The sequence below is a fragment of the Ostrinia furnacalis genome, unplaced genomic scaffold, assembly GCF_004193835.3.
Source record: "Ostrinia furnacalis isolate ACB-3 unplaced genomic scaffold, ASM419383v2 OfSCF0398, whole genome shotgun sequence".
Classification (NCBI taxonomy): Eukaryota; Metazoa; Arthropoda; class Insecta; order Lepidoptera; family Crambidae; genus Ostrinia; species Ostrinia furnacalis.
In genome coordinates, this window is record NW_021130637.1 from 437,729 (window position 1) to 462,125 (window position 24,397).

Sequence of the window (24,397 nt, forward strand, 5' to 3'; positions counted from 1 at the left end):
GCTTAGTACGAGGGGCTAATGGGACTATAAAAAAACATAACTTTTTGGTTACAGTTCTTGTCACCTCTGGAAGAGAGCGCGGCGTGCGGTAGCAGCACGTCCTCGTCCACTTCGTCCTCGTCATCGTCGTCGTCTTCGTCCTCGTCGTCGTCCTCGGACTCCGACACAGCGGACGCCGCTGGCGGCTCCGCTCACGCCTCCGCCGAGGACTCTAGTGCTGCGCTCGCTGCCGCTTGTCCGTTGCAGGTATATCACAATTACACTACTTCAAAACACTTGTCCATTGAAATACTATACCACGTCTGAATGTCTTGTAGTTTCGTATTATCAACCAATAAAACTAACTCTTTTCTATTAGTACTTTGACCCGACACGCTTTTACCAGGTCATCGACGATGCGGACCTCGCGGAACTATTTCCAGAACAAACATCGAGCGCGCCGGCGCAACAGCCTAATTTCCCGGCCTTCGCCGTGCACAACGCGTCGCCAGACAATGATGACAAGTCCATCGCAGATAATGGTGAGTTATTAATAGAAGTATCTTTCGACTTCATTTGACACTTAATTAGGTAATACTTAAACTAATAAGACAAAAAACTTTTTAGGTGATGGATCAAGCAGCGAAATGGAGCTGACGCCGCAACTCGTGACGCAAGCTATTCAAAGAGCGACGGCTGATTCGTCGAGCTCAGAAAACGAGTGTTCCAACTCGGATGCCGGCCATCCGAACACCACTCATTATGCGTCTAGTCTCTTGCAAGAGTTTGTTGCTCAAACGCAGCTATTGAGCAGTACGGCACCGTTAACGCCTATTAGCGCTGGTGCGGCCTCTACGATACCGTGCGGACTCAATGCAAATCCTATCGATGGCGTTGGGACAATCAGTGATTGCGTTCTGGGTCAGATTAACAACCTCCCAGAAATAACACCAATAGCGCCAAACTTTTTAACATCGCAACATTTGAGTCCGCAGCAGACAGAAGAACTGTCACAAATTAATAAAGACCTAGAAGAGATAACATCTGTGGCTGAATCAGTGGAACTGCAGATACCAAATCCTAGCCTTGATGATTGTGTCGACAATAATGATTTCATGAATCTTGATATATCTCAAGGAGGCTCAGAGCTAGGAAGTGCCAGTGATCTGCTTAAAAGTTCTCCAATAACCGTAGTAGGTACGGATATGGGTTCTATTAATCAATTAGATATGCAAAAACTAGATACGATTAGTACGAATTCAATCGAATCTCAGGAAGACGTTAAAAACGTCATTGTGGAATCTAGACGTAAAAGGGGCCGACCTCGAAAAGTAAGACAGTCGGAAGTGGAATTCGGGAATAAAAACAGGGAATCTCAAAAGGAAGACAAATCTGTTGTCAATGTTATTAATTTCCATAATGTGAATGATCCACCCAATGTATCTCCAGATTCGGGAATTCTATCAAATCATAACTCGCCAACCCATTCACCTCTTAGACGTCACGATGTAGATGAAAATCATAGCAGATTAGGAAGAAAATCTATCCAAAAAGAAAATTCGACGCGGGAAAGGAGAGCAATGAGATCAAAATCGAAAAGCAGAGGTCGCCCACAAAACAGGTCAGATTCTAGCGACTGTGATTACCAAAAAAAGCGAGTGGAAAATGAAATAAAACAAATCAAAACTGAAGCACCTTCCCCAGTTCCACTGAAACAAGAACAAAGCAAGTTTGAGAAGGCAAAAAGAACTGATCAAAAATTGGATATTGCTGCGTTAGATAGAATGTTATACGCTACAGACAGGGTTTTGTATCCGCCAAGGAAAAAAGTGGGTCGAAGACCTCAGAACAAAACAAAAGTAAATAAAAGCACACCAAAAACTTTGAAAGATAAAAATCAATACGATTCTGCCGATAGCGAAGATGATACAGTTGCTACCAATAGATCTGTGCTTTCAGGAGTGTATGCCAAACGAAAAGAACTTAACAGCAAGCTCGCGAATTTACCTAAGAAAAACAATAAATCATTTTCCAACACCTGGCGAGATAATCAAAGTGAAAACGAGGCAGCGGCAGATGATCCTCTAGATCCAACATGGAAGCAAATCGATTTAAACCCTAAATACAAAGACATTCTATCTGGATATAAAAGTGACCACGAGTTTAAGCCTTACAAAAGTTGCAGTAGATTAATAGAATCTGGATACAAAAGCGATTATGGTTGCAGATCGGGCTATAAAAGCGATTACTATCGCTCTGGCTACAAAAGTGACTATAAATCTGGTTATAAAAGTGATAAATCGGGCTATAAAACTGATTACAGTGTTAGAAGTTTGCGTAGAAAAACAAGAAAGCTAAAGAAAACCAGATCTGTTAGAGATAGGTCGTATTACAAAAACCAAAAACATTTTGTATCTGACCAGGAAATATTATTGCTAACTAATAAAACATTTAGTAGCTTGACATTAGGCCACAGTTCCAGTGATTCTGAATGTGATAGTTACTTGAGAAAACCAAATGCCAGTCCAAAATACGTAAGCGTTTGCACAAAGTATCCGCTCCACTCGCAATATAACTTTGGATTCTCTAAAATGAGTAAAAGGCAGTTATTGAGACCCAATTCATCAGATCCATTCGCACCAGGTCCAGTTTTTAGCGGATTTCAACAACCAGTGACAACTTATAATATCTTTAAAGTGGGACATCATAACAATAACAACATTTTGCTTAAATCTCCTACAAAACCTAACAGCTATGTTGGAAGACCACTTCCAGCTTTGAAGCCAGTATTTACACATAAATTTGGAACATCTCCAATATGTACAGCAGCTAAACCTCCAAGTTCAAAAAACAAAGATACTTATCTAACTGGTACGTTATCTCCCAAGAATCGCAAAATGTTGAGAAATGGGACATCAACAAAGAAGGAAAGCCCGCTCAAACCTCTTCCAAGTATATTTGAGAAAGCTAAAAATTCGTATGTCCCAAATAAATCTTTGTCGAGAAACGTATTCCTTAATTTCAAGAAACCTCATTTGAAGCCGACTTTTCACATCAGAAAACATAGAAGAACTGTTGTACTGGCACCACCCAAGATTAATTTGAAACCCATTGAGAGACCGTCACGAATCACTGTGAAAACAGAGAGTAAACATCATAGACATAGAAGTAAAAGAAGGCATCGTTCTCGATCTGTCTCTAAATGCCGCGAGTCTTGCAGTAAAGTTATAGACATGGTTGATCAAAAATTTTGTCAAGATATGGACAACTTGGTTTCAAATTTCATTAAACTGTGTCAAATAGCGCCTAAACTAATAAACAATCCTCCAGTACAAAATCCGACAAAAACAGCGGAAAAACCGGTCGTAGAGACTCCAACTGCTAAGGTCGTAAAGAGGGGTTCAAAGAAACGTAAAACATCGGATAATCAAGAAATAACAACCCCTACTTCCAAAAGAAGACATAAGAAACAATTAACGGAATCTCAAAGTAAAGGTGGTAAAGACACAAATGAACATAAGCTGCCTCTCAAAAAGAGACACTATCATATCAATTCTTCCACAAGTAATTCTCTAAGTCTTAGTTTAGTTACGGCTGAATTTGACGACAATTCTAAAAATGACACCAGTTCAGACCAGTTTTTATGTACTGAGACCGACTGCTTGGCTGAATTACATAATAACATCAATAATGCGTCCGAAGAAACTCCTAAAACAAAAACGGCGCACGAAAAATCAAAGAAGATGAATGAAACTTCAAAAACATCAACTCCTACGCCAGTAGATAACAAAACAAAAACAGAACAAAATGAAATCAAAACACCAAAGTTGACTCCTAATCTAGTATCCGAGACATTAAGCGTGAAAATAGATGAGACTTCTCCTACAGGAACCGCCAAGACACATTCTCCGAGTTCTCTCAATGCTACCGATGATGAATTGGCAATAACAAAACCTACGCCTGAACAATCAGAATTATCCAAGAAAATTTATGAAACGTCTGAGAAATTAAAAGCTGTGCATAAAATGGTACATGATTTGGAAAAATCCTTACCTAAAGCAAAAGATTCAGATGCTAAAGCAGAGACAACGAAACAAGATACACCAAAAATGTCACCTAGATCTGAGACTAAATCGTCTCCATTGAGACATTCAGCGCCTATAGTGACGCCTAAAAAGCGGCATCGGCTCGAGGCTGATAAAGTGGTTACTCATAGCCTTGATCAAGTTGTGCAGTCACTTTCAAAGAAGCTATCGGAAGATAAGCCTGTTATTAGTAATAACAAAGATGTAAATCAAAATAACGCAAAGGAAGAAAATGCTGAGTCTGACAAGTCTGCATCTGTATCGCCTTCAATTTTAGCTCAAGCAAACAATACAAGTCCTGCAGGAGTAGATCCTCTAAAGAGTATGTCAGCAAGAACTTTGTACAAAAGTTCTATTCCACCAGCTCAAAAGTCTGAGATAATGACTCGAAAGAAAAATAGGCTCGAGGGTCTTACTAGTAATTTAGTGTCGAAAATAAATCCTAGTGCAGCTACTAAAGTTTTAGACACATTGCTAAATAATAATATAAGAAAATCTATAGAGTCAAGGATTCTAGAAAAAGAGAAGAATAGCGGCAATTCATCTGACAGTTCCAATAAGCATGATGAGAAAATAAAAATTAAGGAAGTATCACAGATGAACACTAGAGCTACTGTCATCAAATCACCAGTGTCCAAAAATAAACTTATAGATGCTAAAAAGAATAAAGCATCCGAACTTACTATTGATCAAACGATAGTAGTAAACGTTGATAAACCCACTGGAATTTTTGAACCATCAATTGATTTAGAAGATCAAATCCCTAAGTCCTCGATTTGTGTTAATAACGCCTTGTGTGAGACCAATAAGTTGAAATCGAAAACTAAAAATGACAAAAGTTCTAGTGGCTTATTAAGCCCTATTGATACAGAATCTGAAATCCCCTTGGCACTTATATCTGAGACGCCTGATCCCATCATAAGACCTAAAAGAGGAGAATCTATAGCCTCTGTGCTATCTGATAAAATTCAGGAAACAAACGGAGGTCATAATTTGCGACAACCTAAGAGAAATCTAAGTAATGACACCGATGATTCTAACGACAAGAAAAAGAAGAAGACTTCTAATAATATCATCAGAGAAAGCAAATTAGTACTACCATCAAAAATGCTAGTTCCGAAAATACAAGCTGAAAGATTACTGATACTAGATCCAACAAAGAAAATAAGCATTCCCATTAAGAAACCTGAGGTGGAAACAAATGATGTTAAGACATCTGAAACGATGAAGAAAAAAGCTCGAAGGAGAAAAGCAATTAATAGAACTGGGTTTCCTAGTGTTAAGAAGAAAAAGAAGAAAGTGGAACCCAGCAATCAGGGCATTGTCTCTGATAGTCACTTCACGTCTGAAGACACCGATAATAATTCTGTCTTTGAGAGAGTGCCAAAAGATGGTGAAGCTATGAGCAGTTTCTTAGAAAGGACTAATAGTTGTAAAAAACCGGAACTGAAAGTAGTACTAAACAAAGACGAATGTCCAAAGCAGGGCCGTTTGACAGTTGTAGCACTTGAAAAATTACAGGGAAAAGATTTACCTGCTGAATGTAACAAAGCAACTAACAAGTCGCAAACAACGACAGAGAAAAGAAACACGAATTCCTCTATACTTAGGGCACCGGCATTACAGCTCAAACAAAATAAATCTGAAAAAGAACTTCGAAATCATATAAATAAATGGGAAGTGTTAAGCGAGTCGGACAGTATTCCATCGTTGGCCAGTTCAATCAGTAATGATCCAGAGGACAGCATACCATTGAGTCTTTTGAACCTAAATAGTGATCGCCCTGTGGGCCGGTTGGACAACTTAGAAAGGCTGAAAAGGAAGACGAGAGCGATGTCACCATCCCAAGAAATTGAAGAAATATTTTCAAAGAGAAAGGCTGTCGAAAAGAATAATAAAATTGCGTTGAGACCTAAATCTAGTCTCGCCATTTTATACCCGAGCGAAAGGAGACTGACAAGAAGTTCTGACAACAACAACGAAGACCTCAAAAACAAGAACAAAAAATCTGAGGTGAAGAAAGCTGCAGTACTTGAACAAGTTTCTGAAAAATCAAAGCCTGTCAACATATCTGCAAGACGAAAGTCTAGATGCCAAGTTAAGAAAATCCGTGAAGTGCAGTCAAGTTCAAGAGAAAGTTCGCTAGACACGGTCATAAGTAGGAGACTCAACACAAAATCGCGAGAACCTTCCATCGACACCTTGCGTGATCACGACGAAAATGATCCATTACCTTTGAATGAAAAAGAAATTGATTTTGAAAAGAGCATTGATGTGCTTTCGAAGAATGTAATTTGTAAGAAGAGAGTGGCTTCTTCTCGAGATGACAGTCCAGCAAGTAGTGTCGATAACAGGGAAAAGCCTGTTGTCTCAAAGAGAAACCCGCGTCTCAGGAAAAAGTTCTTGGTAGCGGGACTTTTCTCAGACTACTACAAAGACGAGTAAGTTGCCTTTATTTTGGATTTTCACAATACAATGTATCTCATTGAATTGTATTCATATTTGATTTATTTTTTAGTCCGAAGCCCGAAGGGAAAGGAAAGAACCTCGTCACTCAAACAGAGTTTCCGCCTGGCCTGCTCGCGCCGCCACCTTATTGCGAGCGATGGGTTCGCCGTCGATTACAACATTTCTCTCTGCCTTACGACATCTGGTGGCAGCAACATTATAATCAGCCCGTGCCTTCGTGGAACTACAAAAAGATTCGTACAAGTATGTTGAGTCATATTTCTGTTACACGTTTTCACTAAAACGAGAAAGCATAGTTATTGATGTATTTCATTTTCAGATGTGTACTATGACGTTAAGCCTTCAGCCGAGGAATGTGAAAGCGTCGCTTGCAACTGTGCGCCTGCGTCTGGCTGTAACGAGGACTGTATAAACAGGCTGGTCTTTTCCGAATGTTCTCCACAGCTGTGTCCATGCGGGTAAATAAATACATTTGAATCCTAAATAATAAACGCAAGTTATAAGAAATTCTTTATTTCATTATTATTTTCATTGAAATAAATACTGTTTCATAACCGATTTTGTCGTTTTAAGCGATAGATGCAAGAACCAACGCATTCAGCGCCATGAGTGGGCCTCTGGGCTTGAGAAGTTCATGACGGAGAACAAAGGATGGGGCGTGCGCACCAAGCACAAGATACCTTCGGGCGACTTCATACTGGAGTATGTTGGCGAAGTGGTGTCTGACAAAGAATTCAAGGTGAGAAGTAGCATTAATATACGCTAGTAATATTAGTCAATACATTTATCCTACTCAAATTATATGCTAAATCAGTTTTGTAGTATCTTAAGTAGTTGTAACAAGAGCCATTTTGCAACAAACATTATACAGTTAGATGTACCCTTCATTACTATCAATCTATTCCAATACAACTGTTGTTTCCCGCGATTTTCACTTAACACAAAACACTACATTTCATTGACCGAAAATATCACATTATTATGGGTGGATTTGACTAAACAAGAGTAGGAATAAATATTAATCTCAGAATAAATCGTCAGTTATTCGAGATTTTGACATATTTCCCTACTGAAACTGTCAATGTGCCAGTTATACCAGGAGTTATTCTCGGATAAAAGTAAGATCAAATCGGGCCTCGGTTGTATTTCCCAGGAGCGCATGGCGACGCGTTACGCGCGTGACACGCACCATTACTGCCTACACCTGGACGGCGGGCTGGTCATAGACGGCCACCGCATGGGCGGCGACGGACGCTTCGTCAACCACTCCTGCCGGCCCAACTGCGAGATGCAGAAGTGGACCTCCAATGGTTGGTATTGTGTCGGGAGATCCACCATTCTTTGTAGATGAATTAGATCGAATGTCTCCTTCTATTTTAATGTCTTACGCCCGTATTCACACACGATACTTGCTTAAGTGAAGCAGCAAATCGAACGCACAACGTTGAGTAGAGCTCTGTGATTGGTTTGTGTGACCCTGTGCGTCCACGCGCACTGTCTCAAAGTAATGTTTGTGAATACGGGCGTTAGATGCGTGAGGCTTTTGAACCGTTTTTATTGAATTTCAGCCGTTGTAAACTAAGGTTCTAGATATTGATTTAATTTAAGACTAATCAATTTAGTTTCCTTTTGTAATCAAAATAATTCAATAAAACTTTTCTTTTGCTTTAGATTTATCTGTAAAAGTAGAATTCTTGTAGCTACCTGTCCTTTGTGTATCTCAAGTTCGTGAAGAAAGGCCAGGTAGGTTTCAAACGTACGACAGTTCTATAACATTAGGTACCTATGACTAATACCACATAATAATAATAAGTTGCTAATATTCGTACATGAAGAAATTGTGTAAATTTGTCACACACGATTCCTACAGCAGTGTGAAATCTGCTCAATAACGAATACTTTCTTTCGTTAACGTAATCAAACTTTCTTTTTTAAAATCCAGGTACGTTCAGAATGGCGCTTTTCGCTCTGCGTGATATTGAACCGGACGAGGAACTGACGTACGACTACAACTTCTCTCTGTTCAACCCTGCTGTCGGTCAGGTAAATATCTATTCTAAGCCTTGTGGCATAATAATGAGTATTGCATACTTGTTGAGTGGTGGTGGTGCTTTAAAATAGTTTCTAATCTACTATTTACGTTTTTTCAGCCATGCAAATGCGATTCGGAAGATTGCCGCGGCGTAATAGGCGGGAAATCTCAGCGGATCACCAAGCAGCCTGTGAAGACTCAATCTCGAACACCCTCAAACGCCTCCAACCAGTCGCAAGGCTCGAACGGCAATCAGCCGCGCGTGGGTCGTCCGCGGAAGGCTGTCAAATGCAACAAGAAGTCCGAGCAGCAGACCGTGACTGCGTGCGACATCAAGAACATGACGATCCTGAACAAGTACCAGCAGCATCTGAACAGACTGTGGCAGGAGCCGCAGATGAAGCCGCTCACGGCTAAGGAAAGGAGCGTGGTCAAGGAGAGGCACTGTTTCCTGTTCAGAAACCTTGAAAATGTAAGTGAAAACTAATATAAATCATATTTTATGTAAAATAGTTTAAATTGAATAATCTACTTAAAACGCAGTCGCCCAGCACCCGACAGGTCATGGCCTATGCTCGTGTACTGTGCACAGTGCGCGTGGACGCACAGAGTCATAAACAAACCAATCACAGATTCAACGCTGTGCGGTCGATTTGCTGCTTTACTTAAGCAAACATCGTTTGTAAAACGGGTGTTAGACTTCTATTTAAGACTACCTTTTTAGTGAAATGAACTACGTTAATTGACAACATTTTTAAACACCCAACTTCTGCTTTTTACTAACTACCTTCAGATTATCGATTTCTGTCCTTTGTCTTTTTGCACCATAAACAGATGTTTCACTGAGAGATAATCAATATTTCTAACCCATACTTATCTCCGCCACAGGTCCGCCGCATCCGAGACCGTCTCTCCATAGGGTTGCCGCCATCGCCACCGGCCTGCCAAGCTCCCACGCCAGCTTTACCAGCCCTGCCAGCGCCGCCGACACCGGCGCCTCCTACCACAGTATCAACCAACTCCAACATCAACCCATTAGCACTTCCTGATACTATGAACTCGGAGGTGTTCCTAGCGAGATTACACGCCCTTCGAGCGTCTAAAGAGGACACGGTGAAAAACCTCGTGCGGTTGGATGATGAGCCTACGTTGGATAAGGGCACGCGGCTGAAGAAGGTCTTCCAGGCGCTGTATAACGCTATTGTGGCTGTAAAAGGTATGATAAAGTCTGTTTATGAAACTGGCTTTAGTTAAGCACTGGCCTGAAAATAAGAGAACAACTTAGCTTGGTAGACATACATTTTACTTATATTCAATCAGAATTTTGGTACTCTTGTCTACAATATATGAGATTAAATACTCAACTTAGGACATCGGAGACATCGGACATTTAAAAATATCTTGGGAAAATTGGTTTCGCACACTTCGCACCTTACTATGCATATAATGAAGTAATATCTCGCCTCTAAAATACTGAACCGCATCATTATCATAGACTTTCCCATTAAGTACATCAAAATTTCCAGACGACAAAGACAAGCTCCTCTGCGCGCCATTCATGAAGAGCAAGACCAAGAGCCAAGAGGCGGGCCAGCCGGCGGCGGACTTGGCCACTATCGAGGCGAACTTGGCGCGAGGACACTACGAGACCGTGGCGCAGTTTGACGCAGACGTGTGCGCTGTGTTGGCGGCTGCTATGCGCGAACATGGCCGCCTTTCTGCGTTAGGAAGTGTAGCTGTGCAGCTGAAAAAGGTTAGTAATCTTATAATATCATGACGACATTGGGAATTTTCCGCTAGTTTCCAAGAGCCAAGAGGCGGGTCAGCCGGCAGCGGACTTGGCCACCATCGAGGCGAACTTGGCGCGAGGACACTACGAGACCGTGGCGCAGTTTGACGCAGACGTGTGCGCTGTGTTGGCGGCTGCTATGCGCGAACATGGCCGCCTTTCTGCGTTAGGAAGTGTAGCTGAGCTTAAAAAGGTTAGTAATTTTATAATGTCATGACGACATTGATGATATGAGCATTTACTACTAGTTGGCTCTAATTTTGTAGATCATCAAAGATCTGTTTTGGGAACATTTGCTGTGCGTCTAAAAAAATTGGTTTTCTTTGGATATTTAGAGAACAAAAGCTAGTTGAAGACTGGAAATCTGCAGAAGCAAAATAAGCGAGCAAGGCTTCGAGTAAATGGTAATTCAGTTACATTATAAATATTTTAATGTTCTTTTTCTGTCTTCGCAGGTGTACAACTCCGCTAAAACGGACCTCGCTGACCATTTGACAAAGATACTCGGCCCTGAAGAACCTTTGCCTACTGGATTCTTGCAAAAAGCTAAAACTGGTGAGTAGTGTATTTATTTACGAGTAGATAATTATATGAGAAAGTTAAAAACGCGCGAGATTATCTAACAGATTTTAGGGTTGTTCTGTTTTGTGTCTATAGTCTAGAAAAACTAGTTTTTCTTGATTAGGTTTCTTAGTCGACTGAGTAGCTGTTGCTGGCTACATAGGGTAGAATCAAGAGGTTAGTTCCGTAAAGTACTTTAAACATGTGATGCCTCGCAGATTATGATGTTAGGGCACAGAATAAGTAATAGTACAGGTACAGAAGGAATCTCCGCAAGACGATTTAAATAAATGCGAGTCTTGCTACGACGCGATACAGTGGAATTCAGCTCGCACAGCACTACGTAACCTACAATTGTATTCACCTACAAGTTTTGTCTCTTTCTATCGCGTGCCTCTGAACTCTTCTTACGCTGTTAGGGTTGCTGTCTAGTAGTGTCTAGTAAAAAAATAATTAATCTACTTATTTGTAATGAGGTATGTATGTAGGTAAGTACGCATTCATTATGGAAAACCTTGGGAGAGGCCTTTGTCCAGCCATGGACGTCATTTTTGGCTGAAACGAACGAACGCATTCTGAGCAGTTAGTCATGGTAGGTTAGGTTCCTATACTATCCTAAGAATTGTTGATTATCTACATGGCCAACATACCTTTCAACATCTTTGGGAAGCGAAAAAAAAGATAAATCCGGTAGATTTCTTTTCGAATTTAAACACCCGAACGCCGCACAGTAATATTTCTTTCTCTTTATGTCCATTTTTAAATAATACTTCGATCATAGAATTAGGTACTACAACGCATGCCAGCGTNTTCGAATTTAAACACCCGAACGCCGCACAGTAATATTTCTTTCTCTTTATGTCCATTTTTAAATAATACTTCGATCATAGAATTTGGTACTACAACGCATGCCAGCGTCCTGACGGGCGCGCGCGTGACACTCGACTGATATAATACCCGCCGGCGGGGCGCTTCGCTGTAGGTAATTATCGGATGTACCGCGCGGAGTGAGCCAGGCCTGATTAGGGGAAGACTATCGTCCTGTTCAAGCGTAGTTTATAATACGTTGTGTACGTCCACAGAGGAGGTGATAATGTGCATCTGCGGCCTGCACGTGGAGGAGGGGCTGATGGTGCAGTGCGGCGGCGCGCGCTGCGGCGTGTGGCAGCACGCGCGCTGCATGCGCGTCGCCGACACGCGCGCGCCGCACTACTGCCACCACTGCTCGCCGCACACCGCCGCGGTCAGTACACAGCTTTAATACTATAGTCTGGTCCGGGAGCACGTAGAATTTTGTCCAATGACCCCAAGCTACCCATCCTTATCGCTCGCGCGTAATTATATTGCTGTCGCGACTGTGCGACGGGCGCCCGCAGTGAGTGTTGACAAAATTCTACGTGCTCCCGGACCAGATTATACACTTCATTCGATACGGTATAAATGCCTACACCAAGGCCTGGTTTAGACAGCGATAATCGCGCGGCTACTGGCAACCCACGCGCGCGCCGCACTGCTGCCACCACTGCTCGCCGCACACCGCCGCGGTCAGTACTACTCATTCGGTAGGATTAGTGCCTACAGTCTTTCCCAAAGTGGGCGATAAAGCCCCCTTGTGGGCGCTGCAGGCTTAAAGGGGGGCGGTAAGAGACCCAGAAAAAAAAAATCGGGACGTTGTGTAGAGGCATGGGAGGCGTCATTTACTAGGAGGACACTTAGACACCGACTGAGCACTCGACACTCGACTACAAATGGGGGCGCTAAAAAGAATTTATTTTCAAAGTTGGCAGTAGACAAAGTAAGTTTGGGAACCGCTGGCCTACTAACTAAGGCCTGGTTTAGACAGCGATCATCGTGCGGTTACTGGCAACGCACGCGCGCGCCGCCCTACTGCCACCACTGCTCGCCGCAGACTTCCGTGGTCAGTACTACTTACCACTCCACCTCATCATCATCATCATCATCATCATCATCATCTGCGGGCTGCACGTGGAGGAGGGGCTGATGGTGCAGTGCGGCGGCGCGCGCTGCGGCGTGTGGCAGCACGCGCGCTGCATGCGCGTCGCCGACACGCGCGCGCCGCACTACTGCCACCACTGCTCGCCGCAGACCGCCGCGGTCAGTACAACTTACCACTACAATTGGACGTATAGTCCGATTTTTAATTCGACGGAATTCTGACAGCTGTCATTTTTTGACAATTCAGATGTAATAAGCCTTTTTTGCTTTGAATTATTAATAAATAATATGAAATGAAATTTCATCAAGTACAACTTACAAGAATGAACTATTGTTTGTTTTGTCAATTCAATGTACACTAATTATTATGTACATTTCAGAGATTAAATAGAAAAAAACGTGTTTTAACACAGTAAAAATTATTATCATAAACGAAAATTATGTTCTGATCATCAATAAATCATTATCGTCGTCATAATCAACTTGGATTATAAAATTGGCATCTTGTTAAATTGGTTATTTTATAAAGCTAAGATTTTATTAACAAAAGGATTTTCATAAAAAAAGGTTTGTAACCCATGGATTATTGGCCAGGGAGTCCAGTAATAGAAAAATAATTTCCCAACTTTTTTTGTAACTTCAAAAATATCATAATAAAAATTCAAATAACCATTTTGAAATGATCAGTACATTTTTAAGCCTTAGTTTTTCAAGTGAAACCTTAAATTCAAAAGAGGATTATTTTTTAATTTGTGAAAATGCTCTCCATTCATAATGGGAATGTTTCAATGTTGACAACACTTCTGAAATGTCAAAATTCCGTCGAATTAAAAATCAGAGTTTAGTTATGCTACAACGTTCCAACCCACACGCAAGTCGAACTGAGAAAATCGCGTTTTTGTAAATTTGTGGTACGCTTTTTTTTGGTAGCGAGTAGAACTGAGTAGTATGTATCACTTCAACTAAATAAATAAACGTTATTTTATTACATACTTGTCATTAAAATTGACTAATATTTCTCATACAAATTTTGAAAAAAATGTACTTGGAACGTTTTTGCAAAAAGGCTTTTTGTATGAAATTAGTTTTTACCTTAATTTGCAAAAACGTTCCAAGTACATTTTTTTTCAAAATTAAACATAAATTCCAAATGGAATGTCACATTTTAAGATTTTATTTAGATATTTTGGATCGTTTTATCATTGGGACCGCTTAATTATTTCATTAATTATTGTCGTAAGAGAGTCGGTGTCTTCAGCACTATAGTCTATCCAATATAGCTTGATTAGAATGACAGATGTCATCAAAAGTAACGACATAACTTTGTAGTAGCGTTCAATGAGAGCTAAATATTAGCGGACAAGAAATAATTCACGTCTGACCTACAAACAATATTTTCGACGACAGTGCTTCCAATAAAAATGATAATTTCGTGTAAATGCAGCGTTAAATTACACCAATAAGTAGTAATTCGAAATTATAAAAATCAAGCTAGAGTATTAACGACGTCTCTACAAGGTTATCTCGAGTTACAAAAATGTTAGTGTTGGGACATATCGACAAATGTCATATTAAATTAAAACTATTTTTTTAACATATTTAACAAAAAATTTTTCTAGCTAATTTTTTAACATATTTAAGTCAAGTTATACGTTTTTCTAAATGTTCACTATTAAAAACCAAAAAACATTTCATTCTTAAACAATCAAACATCGGAAATCAATCACCGGTAATTTTTTGGGTATTCATAGCACCGTTGCTCTAGAAGAGATGCCCACCGCCCTCTAGCGAGAGGAAAAAACCACTGAAGAACACTGATGATAATGACTACGACTTAGGTTGTACACCCTTGACATGATTTTTAAATTTTACTGTCTTTAAATTTAAATCATAATTGTCATTTTTATTAATAAAGATATGAAGAAAAATTGGGTGCATTTTTTTATATCATTTTTTCGAAAACTTATCGATACATCTATGTGAACCGTATGAAACATACCCATCACTAGTCACATTCGTTTGACAGCCGTCATTCTAATCAAGCTATATTGGATAGACTATAGATAGGGTGACCCAAAATACCTAGCTTGGGCTCGAAAACTCAATTTTGACCACCTTGTGGGTTGCATAACTACGTCCAATTATACCTCATTCAATATGGGATTAGTGCCTACGCTAAAACTTTCCTAAGTTGTCCATCCTCCTGGATGCACGGAGCAGGTGCCTGCTACGCACGCGTGCGTACGCCTGTTAATAAATGCACGCCCCCAGCCGCGCGTGTGGCACGCATCTCGTCGTGACACGGCGCTACTCATTCTATTTTTGCATATAGACACGCGTGTGTGTGTGCCCCGCATGAGATTTAGCGTAGGCCCTTAGTATTTCAACATGCGTACGATGATTAAAAAAAAGAAAATATTTACCAAAGAACAATAATTTATGATATAGATGACCCACGCTGAACTGTCCCACCAAACTCAATGACAGGGGGGCGCTACCATCGTTCAACTATATGGTTTCCAACATGGCAAAAATCTGAACCAGCGATCCGGTATTGACGGTGGCGCCCCACTGTCAATGTCATCGACAGGACAGTCCAGTATTTTGGAACTATATAACCATATTACTGTCATCATAATTATGCCAGTACCAATCTGGCATCGAATGACGCTGTACTGTTGTATTTAAGGTTTTACAAAAACATGTATGTATTTATGAAACAAACCAAATATATCTATGTCATATAAAAGTGTATATTGTAACTTCTTTCATCATGCACCAATACTTCTCTATTTACACATTATCCTAAATTACATTTCAACTTACAGAACGTCGACCGCGAGATCCCGCTAGACGACTACACAGAAGACGGCCACCAGTTCTACCTATCACTAATGCGGGGCGACCTCCAAGTCCGGCAAGGGGACACCGTGTACGTGCTGCGAGACATCCCTATTGATGAGAAGCACCCCGACGTTAGCCAGGCGAACGGGGATAAGACGGACTCGCCGAAAACTAAGAGGGTTGAGAGGAAGAAGGTCAAGAACATCGCTAAAGGGAAGACTGAAGAGGCTACTCAGAGCAAGGTGAGATAGGCTAGGATAGAGTTATTTTTTTTATCTGACATAGTAATGCCAATATTTGTTTACCACTAAAGCCCGGTCCGTGAGCACGTAGAATTTTGTCCAATGACCCCTAGCTACCCACCCTTGTCGCTCGCGCGTAATTATATTGCTGTCGCGACTGTGCGACTGGCACCCGCAGTGAGTGTGCAAGCGCGATAGATAGATAATTACGCGCGAGCGATAAGGATGGGTAGCTAGGGGTCATTGGACAAAATTCTACGTGCTCACGGACCAGACTATACTATTGCTAGTTTGTAACGTTGCTGCGTGGGATATCCACTCACAAGGTAGACCGACGACCTTATAAAGGAAGCTGCTGTATACAGGCTGCTGCCAAACGGGATATATGAAAATCATTAGAGGAGGCCTAACAGTGCCTCCCTCCCGTGGCTGAAATGATGATGATGATGGTGATAGCTGACTTAAATCCCACGGGGGACTAATTCCCCTTCTAGTTAGTGTGATTAGCACGATAATTCATTGTAGGAGCTATGTACTATGAACCACGCTTCTAGCTCCCCATTTCAGGTCATGTCGTCTCGTTCTATCGCAAAGAATCGCCATTTGATGAAAGTGGAACTGTGGCCCACTGTACGTTTATTTTGTAAATGTATTGATTTGAGCCGTTATTTCGCCACAGTACAAGCCTGCTCAGTAGGAGTCCTAACAACAGCCAGCTTACATTGTTCTGATTTAAATTAACCATGCGTCATTTGTTCCTAGGACGGCGAGGTCCGAAAACACACTTACCAAACGATCGGCGAGACAGCAGTGTCGGAGCTGGACATCTTCCGCGTGGAGCGTCTGTGGAAGCACAAGCACACGCGCGAGCGCTACGTGTACGGCCACCACTATCTGCGCCCGCACGAGACCTTCCACGAGCCCACGCGCAAGTGAGTGCTTAGCAGGGTTGTATGATTTAAATCACGATTTTTATTGCATGATTTTGAACGTTGGGAGTGCAAATCAACTGTAATGTTCGAAAACAATGTTAATATTAGGTATTCAAGTATGAAATAGCCGTTTTGTATGAAAAATTAGAAAAATTAAATTTTTCTATTGATTTTTTTTTTGCAAAATAATGAAAATTGATACTTGTAATAAGATATTCGTGTTTTTGTAATGGAAACGGACACCACTTAGGACGAGCTGTTTTTGACGAAAGTTTTTTCTTGTTTCAGTAAAAATATGATATATCTTCTTACATTGTTTTACTTTTTTGGCTTGTTCTCAGTACTATAAACATGTTTTCCACATGAAAAACTAAGGCGATGATTGCAAAAAAAAAACTTTTTCACAAAAACACTGATTTTTATGATTAAAATAAAAAAAATCGTGATTTTTTTCCACACTGGTGCTTAGCTACTGGCCTGAGTTACCCAGTGAGCCTAGCCGCAGACTACAGACTTTTCGTCGGCCCATTGTCGGGCCCGAATCTAATTTGTATGAAGAATCTGCTGCCAATTCTGTGGGGAATCGGAAAAAGCGAAGGGACAGAGGCCAGCTACTGCCCCGCCCTCAGGAAATTACCTCTACATACTTATCTTAAGTTTGGTCCCTGTGCCTTAGCTCTGGAGACAGTCTAATTTTGACACGTTGACAGTTTTCTGGGCTAAAATCCCCCCCACTCGTGGCCAGAAACTACTCTGTAGCTAAACAGTCGCCCGACAAGCGAATGATCGTGACTTCAATTCAATTTAAGGAACATATTTATGACGGAAACTTCGCGTTAGAACGATTAATAGTGACTAACACTTCGTAAGATAAATAATATATTTCTATAGTTGAAATAATACTAAGAAACCTTAACAAACCCAAAATATATTTTGCAATAATTTATGTAATCGTTATTCTTTTCAGATTCTTCCACAATGAAGTGATGCGAGTGCCGTTGTATGAAGCAGTGCCTATTGAGCTCGTTATGTCCCAGTGCTGGGTTATGGATCTCAATACTTACTGCAAGGTAAGATTTGCTAGAAATATCCCTTCAAGGTTTTATTGTTTATCACTTTTAATCATTTTCGCTTATTATTTACCTGCAGTCCATGTTCCAATGTTTATCTAAATATATAAAAGGAGAAACTGACTGACTGACTGACTGACTGACAGATCAACGCACAGCCTAAACGGCTAAACGTAGGCACTTGAAATTTGGAAGGGACGTAGTTTAGGTACCGTAGAGGTGCACTAAGAAAGGAATTCCTGAAATTCCCACGGGAACGGGAATTAGCGGAAAAATCCTTTTGTATGAAAAATCTAAACCGCTTAAGTTAGATGCTTGAAATTGAATGGTGTGCAGGTACCTTAGTAAATTTAAAGCTTAGGTACAACAGGATATCGTAAAATTCCCACGGGAACGGGAGTTAGCGGGAAAAAACATATGTATGAAAAAATCTAAACTGCGTAAGATAGAAGCTTGAAATTTGGCATGCAGATACCTTAGTAAACTTAAAGCTTAGTTACAACAGAATATTGCAAAATTCCTACGGGAACGGGAGTTAACCGCTGAAGATAGATGAAGGGGGTAAAACGGGATCCACGCGTACGAAGTCGCGGGCGGCCGCTAGCTATCATCTATCTATCTATATAAATAAAAATGAATTGATGTTCGTTAGTCTGATTATAACTCGAGAACGACTGGGCCGATTGAGCTGATTTTTGTTTTAAAATGTTTGTCGTAGTCCAGGTCTAAACGGTGAGTAAATACGCGCGCGATATTGTTTTTCTGTGACAGACAAAATTCCACGCGGGCGAAGCCGCGGGCGGAAAGCTAGTTATTTATAAAAGTTGGTTATCATGACAGACTGAAGGATAGTTTGAATAGTTAAATAAATTGATATACAGCAAATGAATCTTATCAAATAAATAATTGCATTTGCCTTAGTCACGTGCTGATCGACCTTTGCCTGTGTCACATGTATGTGTGGACTGTGGACACTTCTCACGTGACGCGAGCTTGTATCCTTGCCATGCCAAACATGCGTGTTCAACGTGTGACTTGCACTGGTCACGTCAACGCCACGCACGTGCATATAAGGCTGCGTTTCCACCAAAAATGTGCGAGGATGGGTAAGTGATGTGTTTGTAAAGAACCAATAAAATCGATTCATTCACCTCGTCTCGGTCGGAAAAAGTGGTACGTAAATGAAGCGATTCTATTGGTTCTTTACAAACACATCCCTCGTTACGCATCCTCGCAATCTCTGGTGGAAACACAGCCTTAAGATCGGACGCGGTGTTGTACGTCAATGAGATGCAGCATACAAAATGTACAATTGATATTTTAACGCTTTGTGTCGCGCCACTCAAGTGCAGCCAAGTCTTTATCTGGCAGTGAAACTTCCGACCGTCGTGTGCGCACGTGTCGAGCATTATGTAACTGTCAAATGTATAAATAACCTGAATCGGGGTCGAATTCGAGAAGGTTGTAGGCTACTAGGGATGAAACGAATTGCTTAGTCAGTTTTTATTCAATAGTATTCAGGCCTTTTCCAGGGTGCTTACTATACTTAGAGGCATAACCCTGCTTCTGACAAAGTCGGGTATAGTTCTAGAAACTCACGAAGGCGAGTGAGCTTATCTTGTGTGTGTACGTGTACGTGCACATAACGATAGTGTAATGTCATGTAATGTCTATCAAAAACATGTAAAGCTCGCCTTCGTGAATTTCATCAACAACTATAATACTATAGTCTGGTCGCTGAGCACGTAGAATTTTGTCCAATGACCCCAAGCTACGCATCCTAATCGCTCGCGCGTAATTATATTTGCTGTCGCGACTGTGCGACGGGCGCCCGCAGTGAGTGTGCGAGCGCGACAGCAACATAATTACGCGCGAGCGATAAGGATGGGTAGCTTGGGGTCATTGGACAAAATTCTACGTGTTCACAGACCGGGCTTTAGTAGTATTACCGGTGAATGAAGGCTATCGTTTTAGCGCTCACCAGTTAGCGTTACTATAGACTTGTAGAGTAAGGTCCTGTCACTTGCTAGTAGCGAAGACAGTGGCACCAACTTGTGAGCGCTAAGTGGTAGGAGGACTATCGCATTTGCACTCATCAAGATGGCGCCACTGTAGAGTAAGGTCCTGTCAATCGCCAGGGGTGCCAACTATTATTGAGCCCGATTTTAATTTGTATGAAGAATCGGCGTAGTGTGCGCACTCCCATACATGCCCATACTGATCAACTGCCCGACTAAACTATCGGCCGATAAATCAACGTTGTGCGCCTTACTCGATGTTTATGAAATCGTGATAACTAAGTTTATCTTTTTCTCTATTTAATATCCCATGAAATCGTCGTCCATGGTATTCCTAATATAAAAAAAAAGAAAATCTTTACAATGAAGGGCGGTATCTTATTTATCGATGGCGCCACTGTAGCAAGGTCCTGTCAATCGCCAGGGGTGCCAACTGTTAAGTATAAAAACGATAGCCCTCATTAAAATGGTCGTTCCAGGGCCGGCCGGTGGGCGCGGCGGAGCAGCACGTGTACATTTGCGAGCTGCGCGTGGACCGCACGGCGCGGCTGTTCACGCGCGTGTCGCGGCCCAAGTACCCCATCTGCACCAAGCGCTACGCCTTCGACGCCTTCCCGCAGCGGCTGCGCATCACGCGCACCTACGCTGTGAGTACCAGATGACTACCCGCTTGTGTTACAATGAGACTCCAGGGCTGTTCACGCGCGTGTCGCGGCCCAAGTACCCCATCTGCACCAAGCGCTACGCCTTCGACGCCTTCCCGCAGCGGCTGCGCATCACGCGCACCTACGCTGTGAGTACCAGATGACTACCCGCTTGTGTTACAATGAGACTCCAGGGCTGTTCACGCGCGTGTCGCGGCCCAAGTACCCCATCTGCACCAAGCGCTACGCCTTCGACGCCTTCCCGCAGCGGCTGCGCATCACGCGCACCTACGCTGTGAGTACCAGATGACTACCCGCTTATGTTACAATGAGACTCCAGGGCTGTTCACGCGCGTGTCGCGGCCCAAGTACCCCATCTGCACCAAGCGCTACGCCTTCGACGCCTTCCCGCAGCGGCTGCGCATCACGCGCACCTACGCTGTGAGTACCAGATGACTACCCGCTTATGTTACAACGTTGAGACTTCAGGACTGTTCACGCGCGTGTCGCGCGTAGAAATAAATGAATATAAACTAATATTAATGGTTTGTTTCAGCCTCACGAAGTGTCACCGGAATATCTGAAACCAAGAGGGAAAAGTGCTGCTATAGTTCCCTTTGATAAATCTAAGAATACCACAACGAAGGACGTGAAGAAAAAGTCTTTGCCAGCAGCTTCAACGTCCGAGAGCTCTAAGGTAATGATTACTTGATGATGATGCATTCATGACGTTATGAAATTCTATTGCTAGTGATAAAAGTCAATTAAAAAATACTCTTCTGCTTGAGTTGGCGGATGCACTTCCTTGACTCCAGGTGATTGATTGAACAGCCGTTAAATGATAAAGGAATCGTCTACACTAGTTTATAGTATACGATAGTTTTCAGCTTTTTTCTTGATGGTGTTTTATGTTACCATGATGTGAGAGAAAAGAAACAAAATTATTTGTATGTTTCACTGTACGTTACATCAGCGAAATAGTTCTCATTCTTCTCAGTAATAGCATAATTTTAATGAGAAATAATTTCAATGTGTTTCTTAATTAATCAAACTTGACCGTTATCGCAGGCCGCGAGCGCGTCTCTAACTCCAGCGCAACGCCGCGAGCGTCAAAAGGAGCGAGTGAACAACATCGCTCGCGCGCTGCTCGCGCGCCTCGGCTCGCGAGCGCCGCTCGACGCGTCCTACCTGCTGCGCGCCGCGCCGCGCCGCCCGCGCCCGCGCCCGCGGCCCCGCCACGCCTCCTGACCGCACGGCCACGCCTGCCCCGCCTGCGACCACTGCTAAAGCCCGCTCCGTGACCACGTAGAATAGGGACCTTTCCCTGGTCAAAAAGCAAGAGCTTTAATTAGTCCGTCAGTTGACTTACGCCCGTTTCCTATATTCAATCCTTGTCCAAATCCGGATTAGAACTGTCAAATTCGAATTCAGTTTTAGATTATATTTCCAAAATATTCGATGCATTTACACTTTAATATTGTTTATAGCCTGACCGGGAACATAAAAACCCTGGCATAGAGGCGCTTCAATTGCATTTGATAGTGCAACACTGGGTACAGTCGTACCTGTATTAAATTAATAGGCTAACTTTATGTATCAGGATTCAGGATTATAGGCTTATTTAATATTTTCATAAATTAACAAAAACGTATTATATTATAGGTCAACTGGTTTAAATAAATTAAATGAAACCATCAATCGAGCAAGTAGGATTTTATTATTATTCATCAATAATCAAATTCTGAACTTGAATATTCAACTACAATGTCTGCTCATGAACGCTTCAAGCTCGGTACTTCTTTCCCAATTCCATAAAATTCAATACTTACAAAGTGACAAAAAACTTTAAAATAGGTAGTTGACCACAGCTAATTTTCATAGTTGACTGTACTATACGATAAACATGTCAGTCAATTTGACAACCTTTGTCGGAAACATTATTCAATGAAAATATTGTCCGAACCCTTAGTATTTCTCTTCGACAAATACTTTAACACATTGTGAACCACTTTTCTTTCACGACTATATAAAGATTTTAGCAATTTAATTCACAAAATCAATTGCGCGCATTTAAAATAAAGTTTGTTTACACTCTGACAGCAATAGACTGACATGCAAGGTGACATGTCAATCAAGTTTTCAGTTACTGTTGCCATTAAAAGAAATTAGTACCATTAATTTTCCGCAACATGGCGAGGGTTTTTATGTTCCTGGTCAGGCTATAAATAGTCTTATAAACAATATAAAAATGTAAAAACATCAAAAACCGCAGATATTTTGGCCAAAAACATATTAAAATTTGACAGTTGACTGTCCAAATCCGTCCAATTTGGATTAGGATTGATTATAGAAATCCAGCATATCAAAAAATACTACTACACGTATTTTTCACTTTTTCAAACTAATGAAAATTTAAAGAGATAAAGCGCGCCAAAATTCATAAGAAGAGGCCCGTGACGTCAATGCTTGCATAAAAGTGCCGCACGTTGTGACGTCGTGCGGAACTTCAACACACCATAACTATGTAATTATTTGTTAGATTGACAAATAAAAATATATGTGTCCAGTATTTTTTGATATTAAACATGACGGACTAAAAAAATTTTTTTAGGACACTAGCCCATTGTGTCCAATGACCCTTAGCTACCCATCCTTATCGCTCGCGCGTAATTATGTTGCTATCGCGCTCGCACACTCACTGCGGGTGCCAGTCGCACAGTCGCGACAGCAACATAAATACGCGCGAGCGATAAGGATGGGTAGCTAGGGGTCATTGGACAAAATTCTACGTGCTCACGGACCAGACTATAGATACGCGATCTGTAGCCGCATTTCCATCAGAGCTGTGAAGATTGAAGGTATAAGCTCGCGAGTTGAATGCGGTTCCAAAAAGTCTGTATTCAACTCGTCTAGTTTGGCATGATCGACTTTCGTCCTTTATACTTCAACACCGCGAAACTGCATTTTCGTAACTTTACAGGAGAGAAGAAAAACGATATATTTCATAAAATGTCATAAAAGTAGTCATATTTTGGTTTATTAATTAATTATTATCATACACATAATAAATAAACAAGGATCTTGACTTCTATTTTGACATTTTATGAAAATATAATCGTTTTTCTTCTCTCCTGTAAAGTTACCAAAATGCAGTTTTGCGGTGTTGAAGTTGGCCATGAAGGTATACGGCGCGCGAGTTGAATGCAGGTCGCTAGAGAAGTAAGTCTGCATTCAACTGGTCTAGCTAGATGTGATCGAATCATGAAAATTTAGGGTGCCGCACTATGTGACGAAAGGCCGATCTAGATGGACAATATTATTTGACAACATTAATTAGCTTTAAAGGCGGTATCTATTGATGATTTGACTATATATAGCAAAAACATGTCATGTTTTGGTACATTTAACGCTATAATACATAAACCAGTATACGTTGATACACGGTTATAAAGAATTACTACCTGATAGGAGGTCAGCTTAAAATGGACATTTTTCTAAGAAGAAAAACAAAGCTGAATTCTTTATGGCAATTGAAAATAAATAAAAAGGATGAGTGAATAAAAATATAGAATGCCATGCCAGCCACTTTCCAGCCAATTGTTACAACAAATTCGGGAAATGTTCATTTCAATATTTCATAACTCCTCCGTTACCTCGTAAGTTTCGTATTTTATCGAAATATTCATTCCGCTTATTTTTTTCATTTTTGGGATATTTTATCCATTGTTCGTAGAACTCCCTTCGGGATATAAATATTACGTATTCTGAAAAAAAAA

At 41.3% G+C, this 24,397-nt stretch overlaps 1 protein-coding gene across 6 annotated transcripts in view; it reads left to right on the top strand.

The window, feature by feature from the left end:
* ash1 (histone-lysine N-methyltransferase ash1) overlaps nt 1-21,989 on the top strand; it is a 63,245-nt gene extending 41,256 nt beyond the window's left edge. For 3 of the 6 annotated variants that reach the window (XM_028319278.1, XM_028319285.1, XM_028319314.1), the window contains 19 exons: nt 55-246; nt 386-521; nt 607-6,505; nt 6,583-6,776; nt 6,853-6,991; nt 7,107-7,272; nt 7,687-7,843; nt 8,476-8,576; nt 8,684-9,037; nt 9,454-9,781; nt 10,092-10,318; nt 10,810-10,909; nt 11,998-12,158; nt 15,700-15,957; nt 16,720-16,889; nt 17,857-17,959; nt 20,457-20,624; nt 21,178-21,318; nt 21,690-21,907. In XM_028319278.1, the coding sequence (XP_028175079.1) occupies nt 55-246; nt 386-521; nt 607-6,505; nt 6,583-6,776; nt 6,853-6,991; nt 7,107-7,272; nt 7,687-7,843; nt 8,476-8,576; nt 8,684-9,037; nt 9,454-9,781; nt 10,092-10,318; nt 10,810-10,909; nt 11,998-12,158; nt 15,700-15,957; nt 16,720-16,889; nt 17,857-17,959; nt 20,457-20,624; nt 21,178-21,318; nt 21,690-21,869 (9,174 nt within the window). In that variant the 3' untranslated portion in view covers nt 21,870-21,907. Of the gene's footprint in view, nt 1-54; nt 247-385; nt 522-606; nt 6,506-6,582; nt 6,777-6,852; nt 6,992-7,106; nt 7,273-7,686; nt 7,844-8,475; nt 8,577-8,683; nt 9,038-9,453; nt 9,782-10,091; nt 10,319-10,809; nt 10,910-11,997; nt 12,159-15,699; nt 15,958-16,719; nt 16,890-17,856; nt 17,960-20,456; nt 20,625-20,669; nt 20,914-21,177; nt 21,319-21,689 lie in introns of those variants that run through there. The other 3 variants (XM_028319299.1, XM_028319291.1, XM_028319308.1) reach the window with 3 other exon arrangements.
* Nucleotides 21,990-24,397: the final 2,408 nt, after the last annotated feature.